The following is a 19,397-nucleotide window of genomic DNA, read 5'->3' as shown; positions in this document are numbered from 1 at the left end:
ATAATGTTTTAGATCATGAAAACAATTTAATTCTCATATACTCACTGGAAGTAATATTCACTGATATTCTAAAACTTATTTGGTGGAGATTACTAACTAGCTCTCAGGGTAGAATTAAAATATCTTCATTTGAACAGGAATAGATACCCATAAGTATGAATTGAATTAAGTATTCTTCAGTGATACAGAACCTATAGACTGTTCATTAGTTCTCCTCTGGTTCATTTTAAGATGTGGTAAAATATTCTCTAATTCTTCCTAACTATTCTCTAGACACAACTTTACTTTGGTACAATTATAACTCAAAAATTGAAATCCTCAGATATTGATGAAGCTTTTGAATCTAAGGTTAAAAAAAGAATATAAGATTGTTTCTTGATTTTTAATAGAAGGTCTTAGATATGCTTTTTGAACATAAGAATTCTGTTCTCTCCCCGCTTTTACAGATGAAGCCCAAAATGGCACAAAAATTTTATGTTCTCACAGCAAATTTTAACTATAAAAAAAATCAATCCGTATTGCTAGTTCCTTATCTTGGAGTAGGAAAAAAAAATCAAGTCTTCTCACTTAGACCATATTTACTGAAAAGAAACTAATAAGGTACTAAGGAATTATTTATACCAGGGAGAGATAGGACTAGTTTTTCACTTTCTTGTTACTGTCAGAAGTTAACACCCATGTAAACAAATCTTCTATTAAAATGCTTTTTGTTCATCACATGTATTGATTTAAGTTTGCATCTGTTTAGTAAGGGACATAGAACACATTTTGTAGTAGAAATTGGTTTTATGTGAGTCATATTTTACTTCGAAAAGTCTTTTGCCTAACTACTTTTCTGACTGATGACTATTAAAAGAATTCCATTACCTCTTTCTTTTTTTTTTTTTTTTTTTTTTTGGTTTTTGGGCCACACCCTGTGACGCTCAGGGGTTACTCCTGGCTATGCGCTCAGAAGTTGCTCCTGGCAACATATGGGGACCATATGGGATGCCGGGGGATCGAACCGCGGTCCGTCCTAGGCTAGCGCAGGCAAGGCAGGCACCTTACCTCCAGCGCCACCGCCCAGCCCACCATTACCTCTTTCTTACTTATCATTCTCTGAAGCTAAGCTAATGATTTAAAACTCATATAAATTCTTAATACTTCTCTGAGTTTTTTTTTAAACTAAAAAGCCCTTGGTGCTTATTTCCTAATTAAATAAACTGATTCTCTTTCTCTCTAAGAATTGCTTCTATCTAATGTTAAGTGTTCATAGTTTTATATAGTAAATGTCTTTTCATGTTTTCTATACATTTCCGCCCTCAGATTGGCTTGCTCTTCATTATTTGTATCCCACTACTATCATTTTTAGGACTGAGCATTTTTTGTCCTTCCTGTTATCTTCCCAATAGTCATATCCAAAAGCAGCTGCAATTCAGGCTAGTCATCTGACTTTCTGTAAGTATCATGAGATTAGGAAATACAAGTGCAAGGAAGGAATTTTAATGCTTTAGGTATTGAATTTTGGGCGTGTTTATTCATTCAGTCTGGAGAGCTGTTTTTTTTTTTTTATAAGTTGTATTCAGTTCCATTGGGTTTATGGAATTTTATTAGAGTCTAGATGATCATAAACCGGTCATCATAAGACTTCTTTGAGAAGTAAAGACTCTAAAAGCCCAGATAGAGGGAGAATGATGATAGCAAGGCTGTTGTGGGGCTGAGTAGGGATTGACTTTCAGATTACTTTCTACAACATTTCTTCACCCCAGATTTATAGTACATTAAATGCTAGACCAAACCAGGAAAACCCTTATTTTATTAAACTGAAATTTTCTGTTTATTTTTATTTTTAAAAGTTAAGATCTTCTGGTCTGATGCAGAGGTGCTGAGTCATTGGCACTTTATGAAACAATGAAATTTCCTAAGCATTAGAGGAAATGACAGAGTTGATAATATTTATATTTTTACTTGAACTCTTCACACATGAAAGAAATGCTTATTTTGGTGGGGGAGTGCATTTAGGGCAGAAAGGGACCATGATGACAATAACAGTTGGAAATGATCACTTTGAATAAGAACTAGGTGCTGAAAGGAGATAAAGTAGGAATGTTGCACTGGTGAAGGGGGGTGTTCTCTTTATAACTGAAATCCAACCACAAACATTTAATCATGATATTTAAATAAAGATATTAAAATAAAAAGTGACATGAGTAATACCCTTTCAGCAACAATATTGTAAACCACAGCATCCAAAAGAAATAAGAGGGAAAGAGGGACAGAAAGAGAGAGAGACATTGAGAGAGAGACATTGAGAGAGAGAGAGAGAAAGAGAGAGAGAGAGCTAACAGAAAAATGTCTACTGCAGAGGCAAATGGGAGATGGCAGGAGGGAAATTGGAGACATTGGTGGAAGAAAATGAGAGTGATATTGAACATTGTATGACTTAAACTGAATCACAACTTTGTAACATGAAATAAAACCCAACTGTATTTGAACAACCTATAAATCCATGGTGTTTAAATAAAGTAATTTTTGGGGGGTCACACCAGGCAGCACTCAGGGGTTACTCCTTGCTCTACTCTCAGAAATCACTCCTGGCAGGTTTGGAGGATCATATGGAATGCTGGGATTCGAACCAACATCCTTTTGCATGCAAGGCAAATGCCTTACCATTCTATCTTTCCAGCCCCCAAATAAAGTAATTTAAAAAAAAACTAAGAAAAATCCACAGGAAAAGAGCAATGTTTGTTCCTCATTCTAGTCTCATAATTTCACAGTGGAAGTTTTATTTCTAAAATGTATTGATTTTGCTATTTTTCCTTTTGTTCCCATTGCTACTCTTATTGTGTGTTGGGGTTGCCCATTTGGTGATGAAGCTGAGGAACATATCAGCAGAGCTGAGGATTGCACCTGGCATGTGTGTGGTGTGGTATATAGAATCAAACTCAAGACTGCATTAAGGCACATCATGCTCTGTACCTCTGAATCACATTCCCAAGACATAAATAGGCATCTTGATATTTAAATCAATGATGAGTAGAATTTTTTCAATTAAGCCAGAAATCACAACTGCATGCCAAATCAGAGGGCTAAGAGCTACTGAAAGATAACTCACATTTCTAGAGAGCTATATGCAACAGGGGTCATGCATTTTCCTCTGAGTCATGGCCAAATGGATGCTGATAGCAGCCATAACTGGAAACCATCCAATTCTCATATTAACAGTTGCTAGGTGGAGAGAAGATGGACATGAAAAGGGCCAGAGAAGTAAGAGCTTAGCCTACTAACAATCAACAGCCACTGCTAGAGAGCTGGGTTGCCTTCATAAAAAGGAAAGTTAGCATCTCTGTCCCTTACTGCAAGTTTAAAAGATAAAGGGACTTAGTACAGGAAATTGATTATACAAGTACTGAATGATGAAAACAAAAGACCAGTCAGACAATCAAAATATTAGTCTACCTACAAGAAACAAGTACTATTATTAGGGTTGAGGATGAGAATGGGAATGATGGAATGGTTCTGGAATGCTGAAGAGTGACCACAACCATAGGAGTTGAGACAATGATGGGGTCTTATTGAAGCTAAAAAGAAGGTATCTGAGGGTATTATTGTGTAATTGTTTCTGGTATGCCAGATGGCTTGCAAAAATTGAGTCTGTTCTTAAAATAAAAAAGATGATTTATTTTCTCAAATCTTTCAGTCTTTTACTAATGATTTCTGTTGTCAATAACTAACAGAAGATAGATGGGAAAACAATATTTGGTATTCAGTCTTGTGTCTTAGATATACTATTACCTATCAGAATTTAGAGTGATTGGATTGCATCTGAAAGGCACTGATAAAGAGCCCGCATCATATTTAATTTTTTCTTTCATTACTTATGAGAAGGTTTTAGGATTTCCAGTTTAGGTCTTACTGAGGGAAAGAGAAATGGAGAGTTGGCAGGTCAGAGAAGGAAAAAACAGCCAAGTAAATACCTTCATCATGTGGTATGACAAAAATGCTGAAGATGTTTCTAGATCTTGAAACTGAAGGTCTACAATAATAGACAGAGCACTTACCTTGACGTGGCCAACCTGGGTTTGAATCTCTGGCACCCAATATATTTCCCCGAACACTGCCAGGAACAATCCCCAGAGCATAAAGCCAAAAGTAAGTAGGATTTGGTTCTAACCCTATCTCCCCACCTTCTTGATCAAGTGACCTGAGATATCTAATCATTACTTCAATTGAGATAGTAGATTACTGGGCAAGGGAAACCTATCTGCAGAAATTTTTATTATACCTATGGAAATGGGAGTTGAGGAGATTAGGAAAGTTATTTCTCTCAAATGGAAGACTTTTATTAAGCTTAAGAGAAGAATCTATTGGAGAAAAGAGCCAACATTTGGATGACTACCTAGAGAGAGTATCAATGTACTGTCTCATTTTACTAGAAAAGGGGAACTCTGTAGAGGAAGGTAATTAAATGCCCAGTGATTAAGGGCCCAGTGATTTACTTCATTTCACTAACTCTTCTACTCTACTATAATGTGAAGAACTAGAACCTGAAGAATAAAAATAAAAGAACACACACATAAAAGAATACTAATTTCCTTTTCCATTCCAAGACCTAGATATTGATAACAGATGAGAAAAAGAAAGGAGCTGTTATTTAATATGAGTAAAAAAGTAATATAAAATGTTGATTAAAATGACTAATAAAGTAATATGAGGTGGAATTATCAACTCAACATATGAACTGTGGTTGAAGAAGAGGAAACCTATTTTTACACCACAGATGAAGTATTATAGATAAATTAAACCAAGTACATATTTATATGCATTTTTAGAATGTAACATTATAATGAACAATAGTTATTAAATTAGAATAAAACAGTTTCGTTAAACTTCAAAATATCACTCTTATTTTTCTGGTATGTCTATGATGTATGATTTATTTTAATTTATTTTAGTGTTGTTTGGTTTTTGGGCCACACCCAGTGGTTCTCAGGGGTTACTCCTGGCTCTGAACTCAGAAATTGCTCTTGGCAGACTCAGGATGCTGGGGATAAAACCTGGGTCTGTCCTGTGCAAGGCAAATGTCCTACCCACTGTGCTATCCCTCCGGCCCTGATGAATGATTTTTAAAAAATTATAATGATTTATTGATATTTTATTCAGGAATTACTGGCAGTATTTTCTACTGTGATGTGCTGAAGAAGATATTTACCCTATTTCTACAGCAATCTCAATTAAGTTTATTATTTTAAATATTAAGTCTCTGAAAAGGGAATAAGAGGAAAGGAAAAAATTATAAAGAGTCTTTTAACCTAATAAAGTGTTATAAAACATGAAGGTAAATTTAAAAGTATCTTTGAAGTGGTCAAATATAAAGCCAAAGGAGGACTATTAAATATGCCATAAATTGAATTTAAAGTCACCATACTTATAACCTTAGATTTTGTTATAAATACATTGTTTTAATAAAAAATAATATGCTCTATTTACTGTAGTGCAGGTTTTACTAATAGAAAGACAAAATCTCAAATGCTAATTTAACGGGCCATGGAGATAGCATAGAGGTAGGGTATTTGTCTTGGATGCAGACAGATGGTGGTTCGAATCCCAGCATCCCATATGGTCCTCCGAACCTGGCAGGAGTGATTTCTGAGTGTAGAGCCAGGAGTAACCCCTGAGCACTGCCGGGTGTGACCCCCCCAAAAAAAACAAAAAATGTTAATTCAAAACAACTGACCTCTTCTGTTGCTTACCTTGAAATTGAGATATTAGAGAACTTCAATATCATTAAAAAGTCACCCCTGAGCTGGAGTGATAGCACAGTGGCAGAGCATTTGCCTTGCACAAGGCCGACCAGGGACAGACCTCAGTTCGATCTCTGGCATCCCGTATGATCCCCCAAACCTGCCAGGAGTGATTTCTTAGCTCAGAGCCAGGGGAGTAACCCCCACAAAAGTTACATTTTTTATCCTTACATTATTAGGAAATAATAATGTTCTAGAATGTATCCACTTATTGTATTTCCAAGATCATAAAATTATGTAAAAATGACTCTTTTAAGATCTTTCTTGAAAAGATATTTATAAGGCCTAATCAGCTAGATTTAATGCTAGATTAAATATGTAAGCTTTAGAACAGAATGTTCTAGCTTTAGCAAGTGGAAAACTTGCGTTCATTACTGTTTTTAAGACTTGATTTCCTCACCTGTCTTGAGTATTGTGCCTACTTCTTACAATTGACTTCTATGAACAGACAATTAAATTTCTGTATTCATAGTGATTAAACTGGCATGAGAAAAACAAGTGATAACTGACACTCATTAATAGACAGTGATATGGTCTATAATCTCTATTCTACTAAATTATGCTTTATATTCTGATACACATACCATGGTCGCTTATATTACTATGTAATATAGTAATACATAATATAAGATTATGACACATTGTGACCTTTATCAGAATTCCCAGAGTCACCTTTAACCACCCATGAAGGGTAATAAAATGATTTCTCTCACTGAAGATATTTGAAAAATGATGTGTGCTAGTCTTTTTCTTCCTTAAAGCAGTAAAAATCATACTAGAGCAGCAACAAAACCTAGTTGCAAACCAACAACTAGATTTTGTTGCTGTTGTAGCATAAACTTGAACATTATTATTTATGAACATTATTTATGAAACTGTTGTTTCCAATCTCTGTGCTAGACCCTGACAGATATTTTGTTTTATTTTTATTTTAGGCATTACTGCTTATCATAGAATTTCATAGACTGAATGTTCCGGTACCACACCCTTGACCATAGTGCACCTTTTCTTCCACTATTGTCCAACTCTCCTCCCTATTCCCTCCCTGGCCCCACTAAAACATTCTACTAAAGATAAATTCTCAGTTTTGGTGGCCTTTAGGCACTTGTCATTACCCTATGTTTCTTTATATCCCACACATAAGAGAGATCTCCTGTGTCTTTCTTTCTCTTTCTGATAAGTAATTTAAATGGATACATCCACTTAGCATGATACTCTTGAAATCCACCCATTAGCAGCAAATTGCCCAATTTCACTTTTTATAATTGAATAGTTTTTCTTTTTTATTGTTTGTTTGTTTGTTTGTTTTGTGGCCACACCCGGTGACGCTCAGGAGTTAGTCCTGGCTATGTGCGGCCCACCAGAGACCCTGACCCACGGGAGAGGCTGGAGACCACAACAGTTATTCACGAGTCACAAAGAGGATTCCGGCTTAAAAGAGAAGAGGGGCTGGGAAACATAGAGACTCAAGATCAACGGTTCCGACCAAGAGTCTGTTTATTATGGGAAAGGGTAGATCTTATAATAGTCAGGCCAAACAAAGATAAAGGGGGCAAGGCATTCTTGGAATAACTGTAACTTTCCATAGGCACATCTTGTTTTTTCAAAATTAACAAGGTTATACATCATGAGGCTGGCATTCATCAGTCATGAGGCCCACATTGTGTTTGAGCAACAAAGTATAAGATCTAATCTCCGTTTAGGCCCACTAGCCCCTATCTTTACGAGAACATCTTGGTGCCTGTGGTCGACTCCCCTAGCTCTGAGGTATGCAGTAACTCCCTTTTCTTTAGGTCCAAGGGCAAAGGCCACATCTGCCAGCTGCTCAGGCTGGCAGTTCGTGCTAATTGTCACGTAGGCATTTTTGCTCAGACTTTCAGAGACTCCATTTTGATTTTAGTAAAAAGAGGCTTTTAGTTATGCCAAACAGTCTCCAACAGCTATGCGCTCAGAAATCGTTCCTGGGGCCCGGAGAGATAGCACAGTGGTGTTTGCCTTGCAAGCAGCCGATCCAGGACCAAAGGTGGTTGGTTCGAATCCCGGTGTCCCATATGGTCCCCTGTGCCTGCCAGGAGCTATTTCTGAGCAGATAGCCAGGAGTAACCCCTGAGCACCGCTGGGTGTGGCCCAAAAACCAAAAACCAAAAAAAAAAAAAAAGAAATCGCTCCTGGCTTGAGAAACCAGATGTGGTGCCAGGGGATTGAACCAAGGTTTGTCTTAGGCTAGTGCGAGCAAGGAAGATGCCTTATGCTGTGCGCCACTGCTCTGGCCCCATAATTGAATAATTTTCTATCAAGTTTATGAAACATAGTTTTTTTATTTAATCATTTGTTTTGGACATGTGAGTTGTTTCTAGATTTTTAGCTATGGTGAAGAACGTTGCAGTGAACATATGTATGTAATGGTTTTATGCTTTGCTTGTTTTTGAAACACAGCTGTGTTGTTTAAGACTCATTCCTGGCAGTGCTCAGGGAACCATACATCATAAAAGGCATCAAACTCCAGTCAGCTGCATGCAAGACAATTGCCTTACTAGCTGTATTATCTATCCATCCATAAGAGAGTTATTTTGAAATTGTTCTTTGGCTTTACAAAGTTTGGGGAGGTAAAAATATGTATTATATAGAATCCCACTGGAAGCAGAGTTGCTTTCCAAAAGAGACCGAAATAGAATTTATTGGATGTACATTTATTGCAGGTCTTGGAAATAGTAGGAATATCAAGATACTAGGATTTCAAATATTAGAATCTCAAAAGTGGTGACAGAGGAAAGCTGGTAATTATCTTATGTCTGAAAGATCAAAAGAGACAAAAGTGAATGGGACCCAGGAAAACCAGTCACGTTGTTTGGAAGAAAGGTGCCCATAGGGGCTGTGACCTAGAGTAGAGAGGGCTGTGGCCACTTTTCTCCCATAGCCAATTTACTGTCAGGGATTCTCCTTGGCTGATTGTACCTAATACTAAGAAGACCAGATGGCTCCGTTTTGTATAATCCTCGAACCAGGTATAAGGAGGAGAGTGGAACTTTATTTTCCTTCTTTTCTTTTTTTGGATTTTGGGCCACACCCGGTGATGCTCAGGGGTTCAGAAATTGCTCCTGGCTTGGGGAACCATATGGGACACTGGGGATCGAACCCTGGTCATGGTCCGTTGTAGGCTAGCGCACGCAAGTCAGACGCCTTAGCGCTTGTGCCACCGCTCTGGCTCCTTCTTTTTCTTTTTTTTTTTTTTTGCCACACACAGTGATTATCAGGAGTTACTCATAGCTCTGAATTCAGAAATTATTCCTACTGGTGTTTGGGAGATTGTGTGGGATGCCAGAGATTGAATGTAGGTTGACCACATGCAAGGCAAGAAGCTTCTTGCCCACTATCCTATCTCTCTGGCCCTAGGAGGGTGGATCTCTAGTGGTCAAAGAATAGTATTCAAAATATAATGCTCTTCTCTTTTTCTCTCCTATTTTATATCACAGATGTTGGATTTTTTCCCCTGAATATATAAACGTAATATATTTTAATGTAGTACACTTGGAAAACTGCCTTGTGACCTGAAATAATACATTTTTCTATCCAGGACTTACTCTTCGTTAAAGGCACATGAATTTATCCAGTCAGTTGTTACATATTTAAAGTGTTATAAAATATAAATTTATCTTTATGGCCAAGGATAATCTTGCTTGTCAGAAGATCTGCTGATCTTATACTCTAAACATTTTGCCTTTCTGCTTGTTGTAAATGTCTTTAGCCTTAGCCTTCCTAGATGTATTATATCTTAGTATATTCAATTATTTTTCAGTTTTCATGCTAAATAGTTTTACATTATCTCCACTCAAAATATTTCTTAATACTTAAGGGTAAAGGTATATTTCAAATTCATTTCTTTCTTAGAGCTTACTTGAAAACCTAATACCAAATGCTTCTTTATCTCTAGAAAATGTCATACACAGATTTGACCATTTGATTTCATTCTGTGAGTTTTTCATTTTATAAATATTTTGGACACCTCTGGATATCAAATGCATATTTAATTAATATAGCTTTTTTATTCCAATCTAAACCAAACTTTATGGGGAAGTGTTTTATTTCCTTCACTTAGATACCTCTCTTATTCATTATTATTATTATTATTATTATTATTATTATTTTGGTTTTTGGGCCACACCTGGCAGTGCTCAGGGGTTACTCCTGGCTATATGCTCAGAAATTGCTCCTGGCAGGCTCAGGGGACCATATGGGATGCCAGGATTCGAACCACCGACCTTCTGCATGAAAGGCAATGCCTTACCTCCATGCTATCTCTCTGGCCCCTCTTCATCATTATTTTATATTGCGCATGTTTAAGAGGACACATGGTTAGGTATTCATTTCTTCAGCGGAAATTTAATCTTTGTTCTTCCCTGCAAAAAATAACCTGGTATTTCTACTGCAGTCATATTGTTTCATTTTATTTTAAGTAAATTTCCTGACAAGCAAGATGGATATAAGATAAATAGTAAATTTTGCCTAGAGATTTTTTTCTTATAGGTCATGCCTGTGATATTATTTATTACCTTGCTTTTCTCATTTTAGTTACAAGATCTTTATACAATTTTCTATTCTTATTTTGCTCAGTCACCAACTGGGCTACTCCTACTGGTGCTGGAGATTGAACCCAAAGCTTTCCATATACTAAACATTGCATGAGCTCTACTCTTTGAACTACATCCTTGTATTTCCTGTTTCTTAGAACTGACTGCAGATAAAATGTTTATTTGTTTGATTTTGTGCTTAACCTGCTCAGAGGTTACTCCTGACTCTTCGCTCAAAGGTTAATCCTGGTAGTGCTCAGGAAACCATATGGGATGCCTGGGATCGAACCTGGGTTGGCTGCATGTAAGGCAAATGCCCTACCCACTGTGCTACTGCTTTTACACAACTGAAGATAAAATTTGTATTGTGTTAATCATGGTGCTAAAATAATTCATCTGCTTCTTCATTTTTGCACTTTAATATGGTAGAATACTACTTAAATGTAATAATTGCAAATTCAGTTGATACTCTTCTAACAGATATTGGGGAGACCATATTCTTTGTTTGCTGTGACCTAAGACTTCAGCCCTAGCTTGTCATTATTCCTTAATTTCTTTATCCACACTAAACATATATCATTTGTCTCACAAAAGTTGCTCTCACTCTATATGGCACAAAAGTTTTACAGAAATGCAATAATTAAAAACAAGTTAATACTGTCATATTTTGTGTGGATTCCAAGTATAATAAATCTGTATCTCTGTATCTAATAATTTTTTGACTGATAAAATATACCATCTTTGACAACTTTTCTTCAATATTTATCAATATGTATTTGTTTTAATTAATTTTTGGGGGGTGTCACCTCGGTACAGTGCTCAGGAGTTACTTCTTGCTCTGCACTCAGGATTTATTTCTGGTCATGCTTTGGATTCCAGATGGGGTGCTGGGGTTAGAATTCAGGTTAGACTTATCCAAAGCTCTACATGCTGTACTATTGCTCTGGTCTCAGCATTTTTAAATTTAACAAAAATAGAAATGTTGTTATGTCTCATTTTATACCCTGCATGTGAAATTGAAGTTTTCAATCTTGTTTTTAAAATTTTTTTTTAAGTTAAAATATCAACTGTTTTAGATTTTGCATTTTAGAGGTACCAAAGACTGAAAATGCCTGTAATAAAAGATGTCTGTTATTTGGGGACGAGTGATAGCACAGCAGGTACGGCATTTGCTTTGTACGTCGCGAACCCGGGAAGGACCCAGGTTCAATCCTCGGCATTGCATCTGCTCCCAGAGCCTGCCAGGAGTAATCGCTGAGCACTGGGTGTGGCCCCAAAACAACAACAACAATAACAACAAAAATCTGTTAATTGTCTATTTGTGTGAGATTTCCAGCTGCCTGTGAATGTCCATTTCTGTTTGACCAGCATTAGAACTCCAGAGTGCAATGGTCTCTCTCTGTATTCAGAGAAAATTCCTTTCCTTGGTATTGAAGCAAATACCTGAAAGCCTGTGTGTTCATTTCCTAGAACACTCTAGGAAGGTGAAATTTCTTCCACCCCCCCACTTTTATCTACTGTCAGTCTGGCTGCCAAGTACTGCATAATATAGGCAAATTATGTGTTAGAAATTCAACCCTGGTTTCCTGGGTGATGGTACAATGCCACTACTTAGTATTCCTAGTCACATAGCTACAATTCCATCACGCTCTCAATCTATATATATCTTCATGTTCGAGAAGCAGACTTTTCAAACCAGGCCTGAAATAAGAGTTTCAGTGAATAGAGTGAGAAAACACAGGAACGTCTTCAGCTCAGCCACGAGAAGGCAGGAGGACATGTGTGAGACCAGGATCTGAAAGAACTTCCAGATGGACTAATGCTTCTTGGGAGCTGATGATTTCTATAGTAAATCTTTTTCCAGTTCAATTCTGAAAATTCAGAATTCATTCTGGTTTCTGTTAGATACTCTGACAGTAGTCCCAAGAGGTCATAATTCTTAAACTTGAAGTCTCCTGTGTTTCTGTCTCACCTTGGTCAACTTGCTTTTCTGAATCTCTTTCATTAAAAAAAAAAGTTAATAATATTTCTACATACTGTACTATAGGTCATGTGAAATATTTTACAGGAAAGTTATTTTTAAGTAAAAAGTTATTGACAAATCTATATTATTTCTATATTCCTCATGATCATTATTTATTTGGGAGCCTATTTATTATCCACTCTTCCTTTTTTCTCATCCCCCCCCAAAAAAAATAGCTTGTCACTATTTTATTACGTTTTTATCTTGTCTGATAAACCTCTTTTTTTTCTCTACACTTCAGATTAATTGACTGGGTCACATGAGACCTTTTGATATTTACATCTTGCATAAACTTACATAAACTCCAATGTTTGTTGCAAGGATACAGAGAAACAACCCAGGTGTACTTATCTAAGGATACCAAGCTGTGTTTTTATTTTCTTTTTTTCTCTCCCCACCCTACAGGTCTTAAAAATTACCAGCCAGGCTACACGGAATTTCCAGCCAAACACACCCTAGGAGGAGACTGTGTTCACTTCTATGATGAAGAAGAGCAGGAGTGTGATGACAGTGACGGCTGATGATGTAAGTTCACTCCAATTGAATGTGACACATTCATCCCACATTTCCTGTCCAATAAAGAGTCACTCTCTGATTTCCTTTAAAGCAGGGCTGGTAATTTCCTGCTGCCTCTCAGAGACTAGGAGTTTCTTAGACTAGATGCTGTCAGCTCTTAGACCTCCCATTCAGCGAGGCACACAGTAGGTACTTTGTATTGTCTGCAGCTCAGAGATGGGTAGATGGAACTTCATGGCTTTCATTCCCAGCACTGGCTCCTCTAGTCCAAGGGTCCTCAAACGACATGTGGCCCACTAAGGATATTTATCTAGTTTGCTGAGTGTTTTTGCCACTGCTGCCTGTCCTGCTTTGTTATCCAAATATCCCGGGCCCACAGTGCGCATGTATGCGATGTGCACCTCACTCCCCTCCTTTTCTCCATCTCTTGACTTCTCCTCCAGTCTCTGGCAGGAGTCCTCAAACTATGGCCCTCAGCCGACTATTTTTCATCTATTTTTTTAACTATAGTCCGACCCTCCCTCCAGCAGTCTGAGGGACAGTGAACTGGCCCCTTGTTTAAAAAGTTTGAGGACCCCTGTTAGTGTCTGCCTACACCTTAATCTGTAGAAGTCCCCCTACCTGCACTACTCTACTGAGTTCTCTGAGGACTTTCCAGTGTTCCAGAATCCCCCTCCTCCACTTATTACTCATTCCCTTGAATCAGGGAGTAGGCAAGGGGAAGGAGAAAGAGCTTTTATTGCCATCATAGTAATATGTGTGGTTCTTGGCCATGCCATGTTTCTTCCCACACTTCCTACCCTCCTCTGGGTGACTAATAGCTCAATTGTTCCATCAAAGTGGATCATTAAACCCAGATCTGCATTGTCCAGCATAGTATCCTTGAACCACTTGTGACTGTTAAGTGCTTGTCTGAAGAGAGAGGCTCTAAAGGTTCGAGGTTTTAAGTATGTAGCTTATACATAAAAAGACCATGGAAAATGCTTTACTAAATTTTTGTGTAGATTGCAGTTTGAAATGGTCTTTGAACATCTGAGATGAAGTAAAATATGCTGGTAGAAGCAATTTTGCAACTTTTAAATGTGGCTTCCAAAATATTTAAAGGAATACATCGACTTTTATTGGAGTTTTATATTATATTTCAACTGGACAGTGATGATCTAAAATTTATATTTTTTAATGTTTAAAAATAAAAGTAAATTTTAGGAGGGTTATACTGGTGATGCTCAGGGGATACTCCTAGCTCTGCACTCAGGATTCAGTCATAGCAGTGTTTGGGGGACCATATGGGATGCCAGGGACTGAACTTAGGTGGATTGCATACAAGGCAAATATCATCATTAATAATAATTCATTAATTATTAAGTATTGCATTATCATCCATTAGCCTTTTTTGTTGTTCTTGTTGTTTTGTTTTTTTTTGGCCACACCTGGTGACACTCAGGGGTTACTCCTGGCTATGCGCTCAGAAATTGCTCCAGGCTTGGGGGACCAAAGGAACGTGCAAGGCAGATGCCTTATCACTTATGTCACCTCTCTGGGCCCAACATTCATTAGCCTTTTAAAAATATATAAAATCACTTTTATTTTTGTCTTATGGAGCAACCTCACATTTAGTCAAGACTCCAAGTGTCACTCGATTCTTTACCTATTTTATTTATTGTTTTTGAGATTTTGAAAACTTTGGCCCCCACTGAAATTTACATATCAGTATTCTGGAAATGTAGAAATGCCTAATCCTATTTTCTCATTTTGAATTCTAAGGAGAAGGATGAAACATTTATTCAAACTCCAGAAATGACTGAAGAGACTAAACAAAAGACATAACAAAACAATAGTGACAAAGGCTGGACAAGTACTAATGCCTCTCCTTGGTATAGTTCAGGATTCATCATTGCATTACTTTGGGGAAATTGGATTGGTTCTTTGGGGAATTGGTCTATCTCTTCCCTTCCCCCACAAACTCCCCGACCTCAGTTCAGATTTTCACTCCAGCATTTCTTTTGTGATAACCTTTTGGAGTTATATTAGCAAAAATAGAGTGTTCTTTTTACAAAAGGATTATCTAAAACATGTGGATTATCTGATGCTAGTTTATTTCCCCTGGGGTCATATAGACCTGACAAATTTGAGGCAATATAAAACATTTGGAGATTTGTGATTTTCAGTGGTAATAGTCCAATGAATCTTCATTTTCCCTTATCATTGATGAGTAGAAACAACCTAAGCCGTGTTGGTTAAAGCTGGGAAATGAGCACAAGATCACAAATGCAATCACTGAGAAGCTACTGAATTAGATTTTGCCTCTGTAGATGCAATTTGTGGGGAGCAGTGCATAAATTTTGCATATGAATTGAGAGTTTGAGGTAATTATGAGTAACTGCATAGGTGAATGAGTGCTTCTTGAAACAGTCTTAATGTTTTCTCTATTTAGCTTAATGTCTGCAAAAGAGCTATTCTGTGCTTATGTGGAAATGCATTTCCACATTCACTGAAGTAAGGTCTTTTAACACAAGTTATTTTAAATCAAAGATTAATTTCACATCTGAAAATTCAGTGTGGGGAGTATTTTGTGGTAGGTATGACTGTTACTTTTTAAATAACATACACGAGTAAGTATCCAGTTGGTTAATTTACTATAATTTCACCTAGCTGGCATAATTCTCTTTTTAAAAAGAGAAAAATTTCCATCAAGTTTATTATGATGTTATGGAGGTGGTTGATAATTTTATTGAATAATACTCTTATTTTTCCTTCTGTGTACAGAGTTTCTGGCTTAGGAGGGCAAATAATATACTAATGACTTAGCTTTGCAGATAATCTCTACTTTCTATACATGCTTATTTAGAACTAAATTTATGTTTTTAAGTTCTAGCCTTTGGTTCTTGGATTTATTCAGAAAGACTTTAGGCCTTTTGCCTCCTAAACTGTCTATTGATCTTTGGAGAAAGAAAAAAGTACATTAAACTTCCCCCTTAGCCTCTTATTTCTTGTACACACCTATCAGTGAAGTAGATGACTGACCTACATTGGATGTCAAATAATAAGTTATTGATCAGTTATCAATGAAAGTATTATAGACCAATCAAAATTCTAAAAATTGATTGTTACTGAATTGTGTTTCTACTGAATTTCAAATAAATGGCATTCCAAAATCTGAAGTCAATATCATGAACTATAGTTTAGCTCCAGTGGGTTTGTGAGACGATAAAAATTAGACTTTTTATACCCAGTTATCTGTCAAATGTGGTGTTTTGCAGATCAGAAAAACAATATGTGATTTGTAAGAACAGTTGAAATGCCTTGTTGTGCCCTTATATTCTTCTTAAGCAGTATAGTGAATGTCTTTTTATTTACTTATTTATTTTTAGTTTTTGGGTCACACCTGGTAGTGCTCAGGGGTTATTCCTGGCAGACTCAGGGGACCATATAGAATGCCAGGATTTGAACCACTGGCCTTCTGCATGCAAGGCAAACACCCTACCTCCATGCTATCTCTACGGCCCCCCAGAATGTCTTTTCTATAGACCAATATTTGTTGAATTAACCTAGCTAGACCCTGAAACTTGTTAATGATATTTGTGTTAAATAAAATCAGGGTGGGTAGAGGAATGAAGGTTAGAAAACTTTAATTTTGGAGGGAGGGACACTCAGTGGTGCTCAGGGGTTACTCCTGACTCTGCACTCAGAAATCACTTTTGGCTTGGGGGGTCATACGGGATGCCTGGGGATTGAACCTGCTATCTGTCCTGGATCAGCCATGTGCAAGGCAAATGCACTACCGCTGTACCATCGCTCTGGTCCCTAGAAAAATTTTATCCTGGGTCAGGTAGGACGTAACTATCTTTTTCATGCACAGATAACTTCAGATGAAAGATCTTAACCTGGTGTTAGGGATTTCTTTGTTCTATATCAAGAGCAGAGGATGACAGTTATGACTTTTAAACTCTAAGTTGCAATCACTGTCCATTTGTTGAGTTCTCACCTTTTCCATCTTTGCTCTGGTGTGAATGGGATACCAGGCAGAGGCTGTTTGCAGACTCATAACAGTGCCAGGAACGAGTCAACGATATAAAGGATAAATAAGTGTATCACTGGCTCAGGCCTTGTGTATTTATCTTATCACAAGCATTTTATTCATGCCAGCTTTACGACATGCATTGAACAAGACAAGTCAGTTTTGGACTGGATGAAGCAGACTATTCTTTAGTTCTTTTGTAATTTGTCTTAAAAAAACAAACTAGAGATGATCATTTTTAAAAAAATAAGAACTGGAACAGTGATTTAGTCATAATTATCTAGATTTAACTGTGCAAAAAACAAAAATGCTTTTGTTTTAAAACACTTAACAAGAAACTCAGTACTTTAGCTAGTCTACTCCCTTGCTTGTTCCAACATATAATTTTAATTGTGTTTTCATTTTAGTAATTAAAAAGAAATAGAAAGAAAGAAAAGTATTTTAAAGATAGACGATTAAAGAAGCCTTGTGGAATCAGAGTTCCATAAGGACAGTGGGTAGGGCACTTGCCTTGTCTACAGTGACAGGAATTCTAATCACCATCATCCACATGGTTCCCTAAAGTGATTCCTGAGTGCAGAGTCAAAGATGACCTGGATCATAACCATGTGTGTACAAAACCAAGACCAAAAAATAGAAAGGCATTAAAATCACATCTTATAACCAGTAAATATTAGTTACTGTCAAAAGAACCAAAAATATACTACGAATATATATGTGTATATTATGTATATATGTTATATATATATTGGTTTTTGGGTCACACCCTGCAGCGCTCAGGGATTACTCCTAGCTCTATGCTCAGAAATCACTCCTAGCAGGCTCAGGGGACCATAAGGGATGCTGGGATTCAAACCAATGACCTTCTGCATGAAAGGCAAATGCCTTACCTCCATGCTATCTCTCCAGCCCCTACTGATATTTTTTAATGTTTAGGAATAAGTCCTTTCACTCATTTTTGCTTTAAATGTAAATGTTTGATGGTTGATTGTGAGACCATAATTTGACACTTCATGGTGACAGCTTGATCGTTTAATTTCTTCTTTTATTCCACTGTGAATTATTGTAAAATATCTGTGTTTCCTTTTCTTCCTTGCCTTTCCCTGTGGTCTCTCCAGAATGCTAAAGATTATTTTGAATGCAGCTTGAGTAAATCCTACAGCTCTTCCAGTAACACTCTTGGGATTGACCTCTGGAGAGGGAGAAGGTGCTGTTCGGGAAACTTACAGTTGCCACCATTGTCCCAGAGACAGAGTGAAAGAACAAGGACCCCCGAGGGAGATGGCATCTGCAGACCGACCACACTGCCTCTAATGACACTGCCTAGCATCGCGATAACCACTGTGAGCCAGGAGTGGTGAGTAGCCTCCAAGTAAAATATGAGTTCTAAGTTTTATTGTCAGCTTCCATCACATATGGTTTCCTAGACTTCTCATGTTAGTTCTCTTTAGAATCACAAAAAGTTATTGACATTTTGATAATTTGTTTCCCGCTGGGTAGCCAGATGAGTTTTTTAAACAATATATATGAATCTATCTATCAATCTATCAATTCATCTATCAATCAATCTATCTATCCATTCATCCACCCATCTATTCATCCATCCATCTATCCATCTATCATCCATCCATCCATCCATCCATCCATCCATCCATCCATCCATCCATCCATCCATCTATCCATCCATCCATCCATCTATCTATCTATCTATCTATCTATCTATCTATCTATCTATCTATCTATCTATCTATCTATCTATCTATCTATCTATCTATCTATCTATCTTTAGTTTGTTTATTTTTGGGTTGCACCCAGTAGTGCTCAAAGCTTATTCCTAACTTTGTGCTTAGGGAAGTCACACTTGGCAGCACTGAGGGTGGGGAATACAGATGTGGTACTTAAGACCTTTCTCCTTATATCATCCCTCTGGTCCATCAAAAAAACATTAATTTTTAAAAAATATTTTTCTTTGGTTTTGGGCCACACCCAGAAGCTCTCAATGGTTACTCCTGACTTTGCACTCAGAAATTACTACTGACAAGCTTGGGGGGATCATATGTAATATCAGGGATCCAACCATAGTCAGTCACATGCAATTCAAACACCCTACCTGCTGTGCTATCACTCCAGTCTCCCCAAATTATATTTTATACAAAAGTTTATTTTTCTACCAAAAAGTTTTACTACTTAAGTTTGAAGGAGCCTGTTGAGGAAGGGTAAGGTGCATTTTATTGATATCAAAGGAAAGAAAATTTCTGCTTTTGATTTATTTTTATAAAGGAGGGCCTATTCATATGTGTCTATATACCTTAATTTAAAAAGCAAAATCATATCAGGATAGCTAAAATAACTATTCTTTAGACAGTATTCTTCTTGCTCCAATCTCCATATAATTATTCTGCTCTCCTAAGTTATCATCCTATATTATGAATATTTGTGATTATCTCTAAAATAAGGCACTTCATTGTAATTCCAAATAGGGATTAAAA

The 19,397-nt window shown here is 37.0% G+C and overlaps 1 protein-coding gene across 1 annotated transcript in view; it reads left to right on the top strand.

The window, feature by feature from the left end:
- The first annotated feature begins 12,783 nt into the window (after window positions 1-12,783).
- The window catches only part of PDE4B (phosphodiesterase 4B), a 508,742-nt gene continuing 502,128 nt past the window's right edge, over window positions 12,784-19,397 (top strand). The window contains 2 exon segments of the mRNA XM_049774429.1: window positions 12,784-12,899; window positions 18,027-18,265. Of these exon segments, the coding sequence (XP_049630386.1) occupies window positions 12,855-12,899; window positions 18,027-18,265 (284 nt within the window). The 5' untranslated portion in view covers window positions 12,784-12,854.

This window comes from Suncus etruscus, chromosome 6, assembly GCF_024139225.1.
Source record: "Suncus etruscus isolate mSunEtr1 chromosome 6, mSunEtr1.pri.cur, whole genome shotgun sequence".
NCBI classification, from domain to species: domain Eukaryota; kingdom Metazoa; phylum Chordata; class Mammalia; order Eulipotyphla; family Soricidae; genus Suncus; species Suncus etruscus.
Note: the sequence above shows the minus strand (reverse complement) of the source record. Positions and strands in the feature narration are given on the sequence as shown.